Genomic DNA, 19,425 nt, shown 5'->3' on the forward strand with positions numbered 1-19,425 from the left:
CCGTTCAAAGGCACTTCAATCTTTTGTCTTGCCCAGTCACCTTCTGAATGACACACATGCAAAATATACAGTGCCTTGCGAAAGTATTCGGCCCCCTTGAACTCTGCGACCTTTTGCCACATTTCAGGCTTCAAACATAAAGATATAAAACTATTTTTTTGTGAAGAATCAACAACAAGTGGGACACAATCATGAAGTGGAACGACATTTATTGGATATTTCAATTTTTTTTAACAAATCAAAAACGGAAAAATTGGGCGTGCAAAATTATTCAGCCCCCTCAAGTTAATACTTTGTAGCGCCACCTTTTGCTGCGATTACAGCTGTAAGTCGCTTGGGGTATGTCTCTATCAGTTTTGCACATCGAGAGACTGAAATTTTTTCCCATTCCTCCTTGCAAAACAGCTTGAGCTCAGTGAGGTTGGATGGAGAGCATTTGTGAACAGCAGTTTTCAGTTCTTTCCACAGATTCTCGATTGGATTCAGGTCTGGACTTTGACTTGGCCATTCTAACACCTGGATATGTTTATTTTTGAACCATTCCATTGTAGATTTTGCTTTATGTTTTGGATCATTGTCTTGTTGGAAGACAAATCTCCATCCCAGTCTCAGGTCTTTTGCAGACTCCATCAGGTTTTCTTCCAGAATGGTCCTGTATTTGGCTCCATCCATCTTCCCATCAATTTTAACCATCTTCCCTGTCCCTGCTGAAGAAAAGCAGGCCCAAACCATGATGCTGCCTCCACCATGTTTGACAGTGGGTATGGTGTGTTCAGGGTGATGAGCTGTGTTGCTTTTACGCCAAACATAACGTTTTGCATTGTTGCCAAAAAGTTAAATTTAGGTTTCATCTGACCAGAGCACCTTCTTCCACATGTTTGGTGTGTCTCCCAGGTGGCTTGTGGCAAACTTTAAACAACACTTTTTATGGATATCTTTAAGAAATGGCTTTCTTCTTGCCACTCTTCCATAAAGGCCAGATTTGTGCAATATACGACTGATTGTTGTCCTATGGACAGAGTCTCCCACCTCAGCTGTAGATCTCTGCAGTTCATCCAGAGTGATCATGGGCCTCTTGGCTGCATCTCTGATCAGTCTTCTCCTTGTATGAGCTGAAAGTTTAGAGGGACGGCCAGGTCTTGGTAGATTTGCAGTGATCTGATACTCCTTCCATTTCAATATTATCGCTTGCACAGTCCTCCTTGGGATGTTTAAAGCTTGGGAAATCTTTTTGTATCCAAATCCGGCTTTAAACTTCTTCACAACAGTATCTCGGACCTGCCTGGTGTGTTCCTTGTTCTTCACGATGCTCTCTGCGCTTTTAACGGACCTCTGAGACTATCACAGTGCAGGTGCATTTATACGGAGACTTGATTACACACAGGTGGATTGTATTTATCATCATTAGTCATTTAGGTCAACATTGGATCATTCAGAGATCCTCACTGAACTTCTGGAGAGAGTTTGCTGCACTGAAAGTAAAGGGGCTGAATAATTTTGCACGCCCAATTTTTCCGTTTTTGATTTGTTAAAAAAGTTTGAAATATCCAATAAATGTCGTTCCACTTCATGATTGTGTCTTACTTGTTGTTGATTCTTCACAAAAAAATACAGTTTTATATCTTTATGTTTGAAGCCTGAAATGTGGCAAAAGGTCGCAAAGTTCAAGGGGGCCGAATACTTTCGCAAGGCACTGTATGTCTCAAGGCTTACACATCCTTCTTTAATCTGTTTCCTTCCCTTCATCTACACTGATTGAAGTGGATTTAACAAGTGACATCAATAAGGGATCATAGCTTTCACCTGTATTCAACTGGTCAGACTACCATGTACAGAGCAGGTGTTCCTAATGTTTTGTATACTGTACGTGATAGGCTTTCATATACAACATTCAAGGCTCTATACAGCAAGACAGTTTTCAAATGAATGACTAAACAAAATTGGCTGAAGATTTCAGTGAAATATAGTAGGATGTAATGTTGGATGAAATGTTGTAGAAAGTAAATCCTGTTATGCAGAGGTTTCAGCCAGTGATTCAAGACTACAGGTGTTTCTGGTACACCATTTCTGCCTCACATGCTTCAACTTCCTCTTTACAGTAATCTTGTAGTACGTCCTCTTTGACATAACTTTCTCAGCAGTGTCACCCTGGCCGTTTCCTCCTTCGGGGAAGTAGTGTTGTGAGCTTTTCCTTGACTTGAGAATGGCAAAAGCCCCTTGTTCTCCAGTCAACCCAACACCATTAAGACTCTAAAAAGGAAGTGACCAATGCAATTAAATCCATTTCAAGCCTCTCAAAGTTCCTAATTTCCCAGTTCAATAGTCAACTCTGGTTGCGACACACACACTTGCTTATTTACATATTAACTAGATTCAACTTTGAGTGTCACCACCCCACCTGTATTTGGCAGGACTCTGTAGCACAGTTGTCATGCTCGTTCACAACTGGTAGTGTGTGGTATTTAGCACTCAAATGACCGTATTTAGCAATAGTACGGGGCCTTAAGTATTCATGCCAAATTATCTCTATCAGGAGATCATGTCAAATTGAAAATGCATCATCTTGTCCACTCCTGGGCCTGTCCAAGGAAATCATTAATGCTTAGTTTCCTGCTGGATTGAGAAGTGTGTGTTATCCATGTTGTTCAGGTGCCAAAAAGACCCAAACGCATAAGATTTCACTCTGTAACATTTAGTTTACTAATAGGAGTTGGACAGAGTGAAAGCCATATGAGATTGGTGAGCTCTGAGTAACCACAACAGAACCACTGTTACCATGGTCTCCTCCACTTTATCTGCTAATGCAGTGGACCCCATCTAACATGCACTAACACGATGAAAGACGAGGAACGTGCATGGGAGGCAGAACCCTTGCTGCTTTTCTCTAAATACAAGGCAGACTCAAACACAAAAGAATGACTACAGGCTGGTATAATTGAGTTAAGTGGAAAGTCAATTTCTTTATCGCCTGTCGTAAACATGGACCGATGCCATAATTACAACTAGAACTCAGTCTGATTTATTTATAACTGCTAATTGAATGTCTCTGGCTCTGAGTCCCAATTAGCACCCTATTCTCTACACAGTGCACAACTTTTGACCAGAGCCCTATGGGCCCAAATGTAGTGCACTATATAGGAAATATGGTTATTACTGCATTGTCGGAACTGGAAGCACAAGCATTTCGCTACACTCCCATTAACATCTGCTAACCATGTGTATGTGACAAATAACATTTGATTTGATTATGATGTAATTTGGGAGGCAACCAGGGATGTAAACAGGGAGTCTTACAGCTGCTTTTGTCAGCGAGCACTTTCAAGCCTAAACCATCACACTCCCCTGTGCTAGTCCTTAACCAAAGCCCACTCCTTATTAAATTGTTACTAAAAATTCCATCTTGAACTCTGGTAAACTTTGGACATGTGTCCATGTGACTCAACGGTACACATGCTGGTGTTACATTACAATAATGCCTTTGAGATCTGTACACTAGAAGTCTAGTGGGTTACAGGGCCTACACGTCAGCTCAGCTCACGGCAGATGAGTAAGCGACCAAATCTTCCCGACCTGTTGGTCTCATCACTGCCCCGTGTGACCACAATCATGTCACACAACCCCATTAACGATACCTAGATAAGGCCTGAAATCTTCCTCCTATCACTTTACAAGGAGGGTGTGATGCGGACACACAAGAATGTGTCCTTGTATACGAGGGTGTATCAGTCCTCTCAGACCCAGTCAGCTCCCTGTCAATGGTGGTGGTACGCAAAGGGTGTGTATGAATCAACTTCCCCCACCTTATCAAAGCCCCGAGTGTCATTCTCTTCCCCCCTGTCGTCAGGAAGCCAGCCACCCCTCCTCCACTCCTCATTTCAGAGGCAACAGTGCCAGTCGGTGCAAGTCGGCTTGGTTGTCAAACAGTAACACTATCGCTTCCATCCAGACTTTGAGCAGGAAGATTCGAGGACCTATGGCTCTTGGAATTCAGACGACGCAGAAAGAGGTCCTTTAAACTCTGTTTTATTCAATTACAAAGACAAAATGAAAAGCAGGCGTTGATACATTTTGTTAGTTACATTTTTTTTTCAATTATACCTGGTCCAAAGTGTTTAGCTTGGTAGCCTGTTACGGTGGGTTGATATCCCATTCTGCAGATGGGGGTAACAAGGTGACATGAACCTTCATTAGAGCTGGGCGATATGGACAAAAATCCATAAATTGACTGAATTATCACAATAACGACCAACTGAAAGATAAATAGATAACATGAATGTGCACCAGTTACGTCTTTTGTATTACCCTTAAAACTACTTTGAATGTTGCAACTATCAATTATCCAGTTAGAAATAACGCATATTAGCAGACTTAATGAATTTTTTCAAACTACACATTCCTCTAGTAAAGGTTACTTATCGTCAATATCAGTCAAATGTACTAGATAAAAATGGTTGGTTCGGTATTGATTGTTTTTTTATAGTCCCAGCTCTAACCTTCACTGTACAAACTCATCTTTATGACATTACTATGGATGAATAAATGTTAGTTTTTTTCTTTTCTTTCATGATCACTGACCATTCAAAGGACCAGATACATTTCCATCATTTTACTTTTCAAAAAAATCAAGTCTTTCAAATCAACCCAAAATAAATGAGACAAGAAAATAAGGACATGTAAGCCATTGGGCCAATTGGGACAGCACGTAGATCTGTCCAGGATGGTGCAACCATGCAAAATAACTCCCTGAATATGTTATACGTAGAACAGATAGTCTTGTCTGTCATGTAGAATAGCAAATCTTGTCAGTTCTATTTGCAATGTTGTGAATGTCTCACCTCACCCAATATCCTACACCCCTGGCCTGTGCCCAGTGTTGAAAGTCCAGACCAGGTCAGGCAGTCAGAATGTTTCAAGGAGCTGTGAAGCACATTTCCCCCAGAAGGAAATTCATGATGGTGACAGTAATAGTGTGGAAAGAAGCAGCTCATTTGGGAACAACGATATTGTACAAGTTGTCTGCCCAACATTAAGCAAGGGGATGTTAAGTTTACTAGGCTTAAACTGAAAATATCAATGTGTCACTGTCTGGAATGGCAAAGGATACGTACAAAATGGACATTGCACTAATCGTAAAATCAAGCATAACAGTAGTGGAGGTTCTGTATGTGAAAAGAAGTCTTCCTTCCCAGACACAAAAAAAACAGCATGTTTTCTCCTCTAGCAGTGATAGAACAATATCCCCTTTGGAGTAAATAAGGCCAATGTTAGATTAAACACCAATTTGTAAGTCGCTCTGGATAAGAGCGTCTGCCAAATGACTTAAATGTAATGTAAACAGATAGGACTTACTAAGAAATTAACTAGCCAGTGTGTACAGTAAATAAAAGTGTAAAGATACGGCATATTTGTCCTGTCTGATGTGGCAGGCTAATGTTTTCTGTCCAAGTCATGGAATGAAGGGAAATGACAAGAAAAGACAAAAAAAATAAAATGGGGACGTTCCTCTCTTTCTATCACTCACACACATTTAGACCCTAGCTGCGATGTACGATGGTGTTGATGCTCTCCTGGATCTCAGCCATCTTCTTCAACACCTGGTTCACCTTCGCCTCGTCAAACTCCAGACACACAAAGTCTGAGTCCTGGAAGGAAAAGAAGAACGGAGAAGAGTGAAAGGGATGGGGGAAGGGAAAGGCAAAATAGGGACAGTATACTAAGAACAAGACAGCAGGCAATAGAGCATACTTCATGGATGATTGGTTGAGGGATGTAGCTCAAATGACGTGACATCAGAAACATTGTGATAATAGGAAACTTTCAACTTTACTGCAGAGGGAGAAGTTCACATTAAGTCCTATTTTAAGGTCCGGGCTCTCAGACAAAGTGGGAGCAAAGGTCAGATTAGGAAACTCCTATAAACATCCACTGAATGACAACAAAGAGCTGTAAGAACTAGACTTATGCAGTGGTGCTAAAGATGGGACCTGAGATCTAAGTCAGTTTGTGACCTCCATTGAACCTTTCGAAAGCTTATTCAACACTTTGTGCTACAGGAAGAGGTGTGTGTGTGTGTGTGTGTGTGTGTGTGTGTGTGTGTGTGTGTGTGTGTGTGAAAACGGGGTGAGAAAGTTGAGGAGCCTAGTACCAGGATGTGGTCCAGACACATTCAGTTAGGACCAAACACTTGTTCTTTCTCTTTCCAAATGGACAACAAACTAAAAAGGACTAATCAAAATAAACATTCATGAATAAACCATTATAAATGCTTCTACATTTAAAATATTTTTTTTTTATAAAAAGGTTTATAAATTATGCTTATTCAAGAAATTTATTTTTAGTGCGTTTCCAAGAAACTAATACAGTGGATGAAGATTTCATAACTGTTAAGCGGTGCATGCGATGACCTAGATGTGCAGGAAGCGTCACTTTGACAAATAAAAAGGCAACAGTTGGCCTAAATATAGCGACACTGTGCCTGTACCACAGCTATGTGTTTCCCCCACTTATAACAGGGTCCCTTAACTTTCACTTTCATTCCCTCTTACCCTTTGAGGCATTTTTTTAAAATAGCCTCCAATATCACTAGTGAGAATGTGACCTTTAGCCAGTGTGCCATCAAAGAGAGATGACGACAGGCACAAGGGATGAAGGACAAATGAGGGAAAAAGAGACATCTTAAAAAATAAACAGTTGACTATCCAAGGACATCCATACCCCTTGAAGAGCTACCTTTGAGTCTTAAACATGATGCCACATAACATCATGTTAACTCATAATGGTCACAGTTAGGACTAGATAATGGAAGCTGGTCCCAGAACAGTGAAGTTAAGCCAGGAGAGCAACTATAGCACCTGCCCTTAAAGGAAAACTCCACCCTAAAAACTAGATTTTGGTATTTTTCATTAATCCACTATTGATATAGTCCCAAAATGGTTTATATGTCAGCAATCAAGTTTTCAAAATATATAACTTGCGTCACATCAGCTGTATTTCTGTATTTTGAAAGTTATACATCTATAAAAGTTGGTTGCTGACATGCAAAACATTTTGGGATATTTGAGTCAGAGTATATTTTCAAATGAGTAGCAGTGCAGTGTACACAGACCGTGTACAGATCGTGTGATTGGCCCATCTACTCACCCATTTGTATGATGTGTAGCATCTTTATTACATGCCACTGAAAAATTAATGTACGTCCCTGGGTGGCCACAATAGGACACAAGACCCTCCATCTGGCCATGTCTTTGTTAGTCTGATTGTTCCCGAGAGTGGACATCACTACACAAGGGCCCCATCACTGCTCTTAAAGAACAGTTGCCAGGTTACTGGCTACCGCTGCCCTATTTCTTTCCACCGTCATTTGTTTGATTGAAGCACAGGGTTTGAAGCGTGTCTGTTGCCCGGGACAATTCAGTGTTCATTTCGGTTGGCGAGAGAGAGGACCCTCTTGAAGCTGTCCATCCACCTCGGCTTAATGGAATGCCATGCGCATTGTTCAATTGTCACTCAAGACTATAAAACACAAACATTGTAGCTTAGTGAATCCAGGCTGTATCACAACCGGTCGTGATTGGGAGTCCCATAGGGCGGCGCACAATTGGCCCAGCGTCATCCGGTTGTAAATAAGAATTTGTTCTTAACTGACTTGCCTAGTTAAAAGGTTAAATAAATCAAATAAAAGTGAGTAGGACTTGATAGATGAAGTTACTGTGTAATCTCCTTGCATAGGCTTGCCCTGAACACCTATAATTTACTTTTATTAGGCTGCAAAACAGTTACTGTATAAGTGCTCCTCATTAGCCTCAATACCATTACATTTAGTGTTTAGCCTACTAAATAGTCAACTAAATACCATGAGGCACACCTCAATCCTAATCTTCCTCTACTCTCAGGTGGAAAAGTAGATTCACCATAGCGACAGCAACTGAATTTATGTATAACTCCTCTAATACAACAGCATAGTAGACTTCAACTAAGTGGCATCTTGTCTTCAAGGGCGTGCTGCTCTGCTGGCCTCATTCTCAGTACCAGGGGAGCGGCAGACTGTCACAGATCTGAGGGACATGGCACTGGAGCGACTGCTGACACCAGTTGCACCGGCAACTGATCACCTGTACACGTTCTCAATGGGCTTGACCCCACAGTGACCCACATCCACACAGTGCCACATGCCCGGTCGGCTGGACATGGCAAAACACAGGTAACCAGGGGTGTATATTCATTAGTGTACAACGTAGCAAATGTTTTCAAATCAAATTGTATTTGTCACATGCGCCAAATACAACAGGTGTAGATCTTAGTGAAATGCTTACTTACAAGCCCTTAACCAACAATGCAAATTTAAGAAAATACATTTAAAAACACTAAGAGATAAGAATAACAAATAATTAAAGAGCAGCAGTAAATAACAGAGGGGCTATATACAGGGAGTACCGGTACAGAGTCAATGTCTGTGTGCGGGGGCACGTGTCGAGGTAATATGTACAGTTGAAGTCGGAAGTTTACATACACCTTAGCCAAATACATTTAAACTCAGTTTCACAATTCCAGACATTTAAAAATTCCCTGTCTTAGGTCAGTTAGGATCACCACTTTATTTTAAGAATGTGAAATGTCAGAATAATAGTAGAGATAATGATTTATTTCAGCGTTTATTTCTTTCATCACATTCCCAGTGGGTCAGAAGTTTACATACACTCAATTAGTATTTGGTAACATTGCCTTAAAATAGTTTAACTTGGGTCAAACGGTTTGGGTAGCCTTCCACAAGCTTCCACAATAAGTTGGGTGAATTTTGGCCCATTCCTCCTGACATAGCTGGTGTAACTGAGTCAGGTTTCTAGGCCTCCTTGCTCACACACGCTTTTTCAGTTCTGCCCACAAATGAGGTCAGGGCTTTGTGATGGCCACTCCAATACATTGACTTTGTTGTCCTTAAGCCATATTGCCACAACTTTGGTAGCATGCTTGGAGTCATTGTCCATTTGGAAGACCCATTTGGGACCAAGCTTTAACTTCCTGACTGATGTCTTGAGAAGTTGCTTCAATACATCCACATCATTTTCCTACCCCAAGATGCCATTATTTTGTGAAGTGCACCAGTCCCTTCTGCAGCAAAGCACCCCCACAACATGATGCTTCATCAGACCACTTTTTTTTATCGACAGTCACTGGTGCTTCCTGCTTTAATTTGCGCTTGTAAGCAGGAATCAGGAGGATATAATTATGTTCAGATTTGCCAAATGGAGGGCGAGAGAGAGCTTTGTACGCTACTGTGTGTGGAGTAAAGGTGGTCTAGAATTTTTTCCCCCTCTGGTTGTACTTTTAACATGCTAGTAGAAATGAGACAAAACAGATTTAAGTTAACTTGCATTAAAAGTCCCCGGCCACTAGGAGCGCCGCCTCTGGATGAGCGTTTTCCTGTTTGCTAATGACGGTATACAGCTCAATGAACACGGTTTTAGTGTCAGCATTGCTCTGTGGTGGTATGTAGACAGATACAACAAAAAAATACAGAAACTCTAGGTAGATAGTGTGGTCTACAGCTTATCATGACATACTCTACCTCAGGCGAGCAAAACCGAGACTTCCTTAGATAGTGCACCAGCTGTTGTTCACATATATGCATAGGTCCCCGCCCCATGTCTTACCAGAGAATGCGGTTCTGTCCTGCCGATGGGAGTGTATAACCCGCCAGGTGTATGTTCTTAATATCGTCGTTCAGCCACAACACCGTGAAACTTAAGATATTACAGTTAATGTCCCGTTGGTAGAATATATGTGCTTTCAGCTTGTCCCATTTATTTTCCAGTGATTGAACATTAGCTAGCGGGACGGAAGGCAAGGGCAGATTAGCCTCATCGCCTGATCCTCACAAGGCAACCGGGTCTTTTTCCACTAAATCTCTGTTTCCTTCTCCAGCAAATCACAGGGATCTGGGTCTGGTTGGGTGTCTGTAGTAGTATATCCATCCATCCGACTTGTTGAAGAACTCTTTGTTCAGTTTTTTGGTGAACAATCGCAGTTCTTATGTCCAGAAGCTCTTTCGGTCACAAGAGACGGTAGTAGCAACATTATGTATAAAACAAGTTTAAAAAAAAAACAAAAAAACTAGCCAATAAGACGGCAGGCCTCCCCTCCAGCGCCATCGTGTTCAGAACAAGCATTTCTAATTGGAATAGTTCAGGTAGGTCCTGTTTGGTTACTAGTGAAGACATTCCTGATACTGTATGTTGAATGATACAAGTGTTTATCCTGTTTGGTTAAGTATGTGCTCTTATGCTAGCCATGTGTGGAGGGAAAAAGCATTGAGAATGAACTACGTTGCAAACCATCGATGCACTCTAAAAAAGTGTTTAAGTTCTGAGAGAGCATTAATAGTATGCATGCGTTTATGTTGCGCCTACACACTTAACAGCACAATAAACAGAATGATATGCTATATAGGCCTACACAGCATACCTGGCACAATTAACCGAGACAATGGATTGCTAAACACTGACAGGCGACTAACATTTGTAATACAAAAGGACTCAGAAGACACTGAATACAAACTGCATTTTAGACACACTACAGGTCAACCAAAAGACAACAGTGCACTATGTAGGGAATACAGGGCCATTTGGGATGCTCACAGCGTTAGAATGCTGCCTTACTGTTGCTACACCCATTCGTTTCTTCCGTATTGGAGGCACCTATGAGTCTACCGGATCTGTCATCATATATTAGAGAACTAATTTAATGCACTCAAAGGGTCACGCGGCACGCTAATGTATTTGTTTACTGGAAAAACAAATCAGACATGAGATAACGAGAGCGCTGGCCAAAACGGAGCCGAGGCTTATCGTGAGATGATACCCAAACCTGGTCTCAGAGCATTTCTTATTATTCTGTATGTAAATCCGATACACTCCCAATTGGTATGATATGTTACGTTTTGTATGGTACGTATTCATTTGTGGGTGTCCAACACCCATTTCGTATGATATGTTACGAATTACAATGTTAAAATGCTAAAAGTACAATGTTACAAATTTGTAAACGTACAATATGTTACGAATTCTAGCAAGGTGGCTAACATTTGCTCACGTTAACTAGGCTAGCGGTTAGGGTTAACCCTTTAACCTAACTGTTAAACTTAAGGGTAGGGTTAGGGGAAGGGTTAGCTAACATGCTAAGTAGTTGCAAAGTAGCAAGTAGTTAAAGTTGCTAATTAGCTAAAATTGGTCCGTGATGAGATTCTTATGGAACCATCGGTCTTATGTAACCATACCAAACGTAAGATATCATACTAATTTGAGTGGGCTGGATTTACATTTACTATGCTACGGCTAGTCTATGAGACCAAGTGTGCTCCCATTACTGTTATCGAGATCCATCATTCTTCTGTTTGTTTTGAGAAGACAAGCAGAAAAAATGTCATTTAAGATTTCACTGTGCAGTCCTCTGAGAAATCACCTGTGTGGAGAGAAGAATTGGTCATGCCTTCTATGTTTGCCAATGATCGACATGTAGGTAAACACATCAACATGTAAGAACAGTTAAGCCAACATCCTGTGAAAATAGGACAGGGAGAGGAGATGATTGCTTATTACACATTATCCTCTTCTTTCCATGTCTTTTGACTCTCCACCCTCCAATTAAAGATGCCTAATGTTACATGCCAGCTCTCATCTATAGGCAGGAATTGGAATGCCTCATACCTATCATATTTCTTCACTTTCCTAACTCTTGAAATTGTCACACACACAGAGAACAAACCTTCCCTTTTGACACTTTGGTCAAAAACAATTTGGTCATAGGGATTCAATCAACATTCTTTCTGCCTGATATTGTTAGTGCATTATGTCTTTGACTTCACAAGGTAATGGAGATTGGGTTGGGTCGCTGTGGGTAAAGGCAAAGCCTAACGACAGAGACAAACGACCCAAGCTTGTCTTGTAAATCAAACGTCAACTGGGAGCTCCTCAACTCCACAGATCACTGGTGCAAAACACTGTCTGCCAAATGTAATGCACTAAGGCTTCGGCTGTCATCCAGATGAAAAAAGACCAACGCCTGGATGGGCTTAGTTAATGGTGTTCAGTAGGACAAAATGTTTTTACAACGGGAAAAACAAATGTGTTCTTATTGGACAAAATCCTGTAGCACCTCCATTTTGAAATATTTCATAACGTTTCGTGCCTACAGAACAGGAACATGTGCTATATGAAATGTACAGATGTGGAAACTACAACCTCATACATTACCCACATACAGCCGGTTTAGTTCTGGAGCTCTGAGAATTCAATAGAATGTACAGCATGTACTTGTGGTCATGCTCAAAAGGGGAGAGCACAGCCACCAGTGGTGCTAGTGGTGCAATTTACGTAGCTTCTCTCAGCTAAGTAAATAGATCTATTGAACAACGACATCAGGGGACTTCCCTAAAACCAACAGAATTGGTTTACTATTCCACAGCACCTGATAAACAGTCAGTTACTTAGAATAGGATGTGTGGGTAAGATAGAGGATGTTTTAACCACAATCACTGGGCATATTATATAAAGGGGGATACCTAGTCAGTTGTACAACTGAATGTGTCTTCCGCATTAACCCAACCCCTCTGAATCAGAGAGGTGCGGAGGGGTGCCTTAAAAATCGAAGTCCACGTCCTTGGTACCCGGGGAACAGTGGGTTAAACTGCTTTGCTCCGGGGCAGAACGACAGTCAGCTCGAGGATTCGATCCAGCAATCTTTCGATTACTGACTCAATTACAAACTGTTACAGAACCAAATTGGCCTCATCAGAAAACCTGTTCTGCATAATTCAGACTTGTGCAACTTTTTGATTTATAGACGACGGGCGACTAACCTGTAGAAACATTGCATGTGACCTTGCCAATCCTACTCCACACAGACTACCAATTGTCTGTTGGTCTCTAGTTTGCATGCTGTAAATGTTACAACGACGCTACTAGATTACAAAGTGAGGTTATTGATTTATCACGTTATTGTAATAAGTACACACATGGGAATTCTTAGTTAAAGTTCTCGCAAGAGGAAAATAGTCTCTCGCACTGCCAAATCAAAATGTCAACAGACCACTTCTATTCACCTTAGTACAAATGATGTCTTCATAAATCAGCTGTGAATCTGCTTTAGTACCCAATGAAAAGGAACAATGGCTGTGGATACAGCAAGAAAGTGATTGGGTCAGATTAGATCTTTTTTGACCCCAGATAAGAGCTGAAGCAGACACCACCCAGCCCATTATTAGGCTATACCAAGTTTATTGAAATAAGTGGGAGTGGAAGCTGTGCTCCATTTTAGCTCAAGTCTACAGGGAGCTACCGATTCAGTGTTGAATGAAAGTGGGCCACTCCGGTCTATTAGAAGATGAGACATGAAAAAGGAACAGGAAGCCATTTGAAATGTTGTCAGGATTGTATTCTGTATGGTTCATATACATTTTCCTGTTAAATTAGGTCATTTCTGGGCAATATTTCTGCTGGACCCCTTTTGGTTCTAGAGCACCTACCGAAGCAAAAGTTCTATATAGCCTTTTTAAGCAGTTGACTCTAGACCAGGGCTGCCCAACCCTCTTCCTGGAGTCCAACCCTAATTTAACACACCTGATTATACTAATTAGCTGCTCAACAAGACCTTAACAAGCTCAATCAGATATGCTTAATTGGGGTTGGACTGAAAACCTACAGATCTCCAGGAAGAGGGTTGGGCAGCCCTGCTCTAGAAAGTCAAGGCTATAGAAGCATTAGCGGGACAAACTAACCAACCATAGGATGGATGTAGCTCAGTCATGCAGATAAGACGTCTTCCAATAGCTGGAATAGAGTCAGGTTGGTGTTTTGGCCGTTGGTGATTAAGATGAGGACAGGAGTGGGGCAAGCTGATCCCAGACCTGTAACCTCCGTGGTGGTGGCTTCAGCTGGGGTCTGTCAGTTGACTTGTAGTGCATCCCAAATGGCACCCTATTCCCCCCTACATACACTTAGGTTGTAGCCATTAAAACTTGTTTTTCAACCAATCCTGAAATATCTTGTTAACAAACTATAGTTTTGGCAAGTCGGTTAGGACATCTACCTTATGCATGACATAATTAACTTTTCCAACAATTGTTTGCAGACAGATTATTTCACTGTATTAAAATTCCAGTGGGTCAGAAGTTTACATACACTAAGTTGACTGTGCCTTAAACAGCTTGGAAAAAAATTGGCTTTAGAAGCTTGATAGGCTAATTGACATAATTTGAGTCAATTGGAGGTGTACCTGTGGATGTATTTCAAGGCCTACCTTCAAACTCAGTGCCTCTGCTTGAACTCATGAGAAAATCAAAATAATTTAGTCAAGACCTCAGAATTTTTGTTGTTGATCTCCACAAGTCTGGTTCATCCTTGGGAGCAATTTCCAAATGCCTGAAGGTACCACGTTCATCTGTACAAACAATAGTACACGAGTATAAACACCATGGGAACACGCAGCCGTCATACCGTTCAGGAAGGAGACGCGTTCTGTCTGTGGAAATCAATCCCAGAACAACAGCAAAGACCTTGTGAAGATGCTGGAGGAAGCAGGTACAAAAGTATCTATATCCACAGTAAAACAAGTCCTATATCGACATAACCTGAAAGGCCGGTGAGCAAGGAAGAAGCCACTGCTCCAAAACTCCATAAAAAAGCCAAGCCAGACTACGGTTTGCAACTGCACATGGTGACAAAGATCATACATTTTGGAGAAATGTCCTCTGTTCTAATGAAACAAAAATAGAAATGTTTGGCCATAATGACCATCGTTATGTTTGGAGGAAAAAGGGGGAGGCTTGCAAGCTGAAGAACATCATCCCAAATGTGAAGCACGGGGGTGGCAGCATCATGTTGTGGGGGTGCTTTGCTGCAGGAGGGACTGGTGTACTTCACAAAATAGATGGCATCATGAGGTAGGAAAATGTGGATATATTGAAGCAACATCAAGACATCATTCAGGATGTTAAAGCTTGGTCACAAATGGATCTTCCAAATGGACCATGACCCCAAGCATACTTCCAAAGTTGTGGCAAAATGGCTTAACCTCTCTGGCCCACCCGGGACGCAACCGCACCCCCTGCCAACAATAAATGCAAATGCGCTACACCAAATGCTAATAGCACTCGTTAAAACTCAAACGTTCATTAAAATTCACATACAGGGTACTCAATTCAAGCTACACTCGTTGTGAATCTAGCCAACGAGTCAGATTTGTAAAATGCTTTTCGGCGAAAGCATGAGTAGCTATTATCTGATAGCAGGCAACACGCCGAAATACCATAAGGGGACGTAAAACAAAGGAATTAGCGTAGCCGGCGCTACACAAAACACAGAAATAAAAGATAAAACATTCATTACCTTTGACGAGATTCTTTGTTGGCACTCCTATATGTCCCATAAACATCACAATTGGGTCTTTTTTTTTCGATTAAATCGGTCCTTGTGTACCCAAAATGTAAATTTATGAACACCGTCAGATCCAGTAAAAACACATTTTTTAAACGCAACGTGATTTTTTTAAATTAAAAAAGTTGCCTATAAACTTTGACAACATTTCAAACTACTTCTGTAATCCAACTTTAGGTATTACTAAACGTTAATAAACAATCAAATTGATCACGGAGCGATCTGTATTCAATAAGCACGAGTTTGGGTAACGTAACTAACTTTTACGGTTCCATTGTTTACATCTGTGGACTTGACAACCGGATGTGGCTATTACTCAGATGACCAAGGATTTAGTTGAATCGAAATCACAACACTGGCGACATCGTGTGGAAGCTGTAGGAACTGTAATCTCACTCTAATTATTTTTCCTTCCAATACACAATACATGGACTGGCGGATTGATTTTTTCTTCGTCGATTTAGTGACCAGGTTTTCTGGCGATTTTGACCACGGAACTCGTTCTGTTATAGTCACAGACACCATTGAACCAGTTCTAGAAGCTTCAGAGTGTTTTCTATGCACACATACTAATCATATGCATATACTATATTCCTGGCATGAGTAGCAGGACGTTGAAATATTGCACGATTTTTAACAGAATGTTGAAAAAAGTAGCCCGATCTCTAAGAGGTTGGACAACAAAGTCAATGTATTGGAGTTGCCATCACAAAGCCCTGACCTCAATCCCATAGGAAATTCGTGGACAGAACTGAAAAAGCATGTGCGAGCAAAGAGGCCTAGAAACCTGACTCAGTTACACCAGCTCTGTCAGGAGGAATGGGCCAAAAGTCACCCAAGGCAATGCTACCAAATACTAATTGAGTGTATGTAAACTTCTGACCCACTGGGAATGTGATGAAAGACATAAAAGTTGAAATAAATCATTATGTCTACTATTATTCTGACATTTCATATTCTTAAAATAAAGTGGTGATCCTAATTGACCTAAGACAGGGAATGTTTACTAGGATTAAATGTCAGGAAATGTGAAAACTGAGTTTAAATGTGCTGAACTTCCAACTTCAACTGTATGTATTAGGTCTGAGGACTAACAGGTTAAAGGCAGACTAGTGTATGTAGTGCTGGTACATCAGACACAAAAATGTGGAACTGTGACAATGCAATAAATATACTGCTAAAGCAGGAAAGAGGAAGGTGAGAACAAAGCCACTGATGTGTTCTGAATGACATGTGCTCTTCAGCTTCCTCATAGCTTGCATTGTCCTGCATTATATTCACATTAGATTTCTTAGAGGTTTAACCCGGTGGCCCGGGTGGGTGGAGATTTAACTTTAGGACTAATTAGGTGGTTTAAAATAAAAATGTGCAAATTCCACCCACCTGGGGCACATTATAGAACAGAGTCCAGAGCAGAAAGTAAATTATGCAAATCAACAGGCTATGTCTGAAAGCACAATTTGGGAATCAAAACATAATATTGGTCTAATTGCAGGCAGCCATGTAATGTGCTTGGACAGTCAGTGTGACTGGTATTTTAGAGTGTGGGCCTTTTCCTCTCCCCCCACCCCAACTCCCCTTTCCTCTCTCACCTCTCCAACCCTGCCCAGTTCCAGCTCCACCAGGGCCACGGGAATGTTGGCGGCACCCCCTCTGCTGGCTGAGGTCTGAAGGTCCACCCTCCAGGTGAGGCCCTTCAGGCCGGGCTCCCAGCGGCTCTGGCCCAGCAGGCTCTCCCTCACCCGGGCCCGATGGCTCTTCCAGAACCGGGAGAGGGCAGCCGCCTGCTCGGCGCTCACACTCCCCGTGCCCTGCTTCCTGGTCTGGGCAGTCAGGAAGGCTTCCAGCTGGGCCTGGTCCATGTTTGCAGCGGCAATGGACTGAGAAGGGGAGAAGAAAACAAGCAGAGATGTGTTAGTCTAACAAAGAGGATGATGTTTTTCTTGTTGTATTATCTTGGCCTGGTCAAGACAGAAATGTAGACACAATGTCATCTCCACATCAAGTTGCTACCATGCGGTGTTGCTGCCTTGCCGTGATGTTGTCGTCTTAGGTCTCTTTTTATGTAGTGTTGTCTCTTGCCATTTTGTCCTATGTTTAATTTATTATCCCAGCCCCCGTCCCGGCAGGAGGCCTTCTGCATTTTTTGGTAGGCCGTCATTGTAAATAAGAATGTTCTTAACTGACTTGCCTAGTTACATAAAGGTTATAAAAAAAAATGAAAAACAACGACAAGGGAAGTTTGACATGTGTTTACACAGGTGTTCTAGTGCTGCCATCTAGTGACATGTAAATCTCAGCCTGTAGGGAAGACAAACTGATCTATCATTGAAAACCACCGTTCTCAACATGAATGAAGTTGTCAACATGAATGAATCCACACACCCTATGCTAGCCATTTATTTACAATGCCACGTGTACAAATGATATTAACTGATTTAGCTGAAAGCTGTTTTGGTAAGATTTTACAGACACAATTAAAGAAAGACAATAGAGAAACAGGGTTCAAGCATATGGGCTGCAGGACGAGGTTGAGCATTTCAAACATGTAACTATTTGTTACCTATTGCCTAACCCAATAATAATGTAGCTGGTTACGTTTCTCAATCAACACAAGATGAATCAGTTGAGAATGATGTCCAAATGCAAAATTGACAGTACCTTTAAAAGACCTTTCATCTTTTCATGCATCGCGCAAAACTCCTCCTGCGTTAAGTCTGGATAAAGTTCATTTTTCAAAAGTTCCTCTGTTATTTCAGCATTATTATAATACACTATTTGTGCTATTCCATTCAGCAAACCGTTCAAAGATTTGGTTGTTTCGACATCTGCCATGTTTCAGCCCCACGGGTCACGTGACTCCTGTCATGTGTATGCCCGCTCATTGGTTGTTTTTCTCACCATAATCACGCACATAAATCGCTGATTGGCCTACATATCCTCGAAAACCCATACACACACACCAATCATCGTTGAAAGCGACGTGAGGTTGATAAAAAAAGTTGTCTTATATAATTAATACCCAAAATATAGCATAGTTGAAAACAGTATTTCTTTTTGGACTTTGTGAACCTTTTCCAAACTAAATAGAACATGACAAGTATGTTAATGGTTGAACAGTCTCAAAATCAGTATTTAATGTCTATTTATTAACATCAATAATACAGTGGTGAGTCTTGAAATGAGATAATGAAAAACATAGTAGCTTCAAGTTACAAATAGCGTCACTGCACGTGTTTGCTACATTTTGTGTAGCTAAGTACAGTCTTGCATTGTGTACTTACGGTATAAATTCGGTGTAAGACAATTGCATTAGGTTAGTCCTAATTACTGTACTTAATTATAGAATAATACCCATAAAACACTCACTAGAAGGACACAGAATAGGTACAGCAAGAACCCTATCTACTTCATAAAAAAGGTACCGGGAAGTATGTATGAGTGTGTGTGTGAGAGAGAGAGAACGAGAGAGAGAGCGAGAGAGCGCACGTGCGTGCGCGTGTGTGTTCATGGCAACATAGTAACAGTTACCGCAGGCTGTTTTTACAATTTGACATGGCATCTGTAACGTCAAACACCTATTTTATAGTTTGTGAATTACTGTATCAGCTAGTAATAATCTAAAAAATTGAAAAAATATTTTTGAGTGTTCGAATATAAACAAAGGTTCACAAGCTACTGACCTCAATTTCTTCAACTCCTATCATAAACTACTATGATGTTTGAGAGCAGCATTACATGCAGAATGAGGTTAGAATAGGTTGAGTTTGTGGCTCAGAAAATTAGGATGGTAGAGTGGTTAGTTTGTATAAGGCTGTTATAGGTTGTGACAGGATCAGGAAACAGGTATTTGGCTTCAGTCCACTCAATCAGGTAGTGGACAACGTTGTGGAACTCTCACATAGAAATACATACAAAAGTATAGGACACCCCTTCAAATGAGTTGATTCGGCTATTTCAGCCAAACCCGTTGCTGACAGGTTTATAAAATTGAGCA

General features: G+C 41.2%; 1 protein-coding gene across 1 annotated transcript; it reads right to left on the bottom strand.

Annotated features, from left to right (window-relative positions):
- Nucleotides 1-4,007: 4,007 nt before the first annotated feature.
- Nucleotides 4,008-18,300, bottom strand: LOC135522357 (COMM domain-containing protein 1-like). The gene is made up of 3 exons (XM_064948522.1): nucleotides 18,090-18,300; nucleotides 17,021-17,308; nucleotides 4,008-5,642 (listed from the first exon to the last, which is right to left on the bottom strand). The coding sequence occupies exons 1-3, from the start codon at nucleotides 18,261-18,263 to the stop codon at nucleotides 5,535-5,537; spliced, it is 570 nt and encodes a 189-aa protein (XP_064804594.1). The 5' UTR covers nucleotides 18,264-18,300; the 3' UTR covers nucleotides 4,008-5,534.
- Nucleotides 18,301-19,425: the final 1,125 nt, after the last annotated feature.

Source organism: Oncorhynchus masou, chromosome 4 (assembly GCF_036934945.1).
Source record: "Oncorhynchus masou masou isolate Uvic2021 chromosome 4, UVic_Omas_1.1, whole genome shotgun sequence".
NCBI lineage: Eukaryota > Metazoa > Chordata > Actinopteri > Salmoniformes > Salmonidae > Oncorhynchus > Oncorhynchus masou.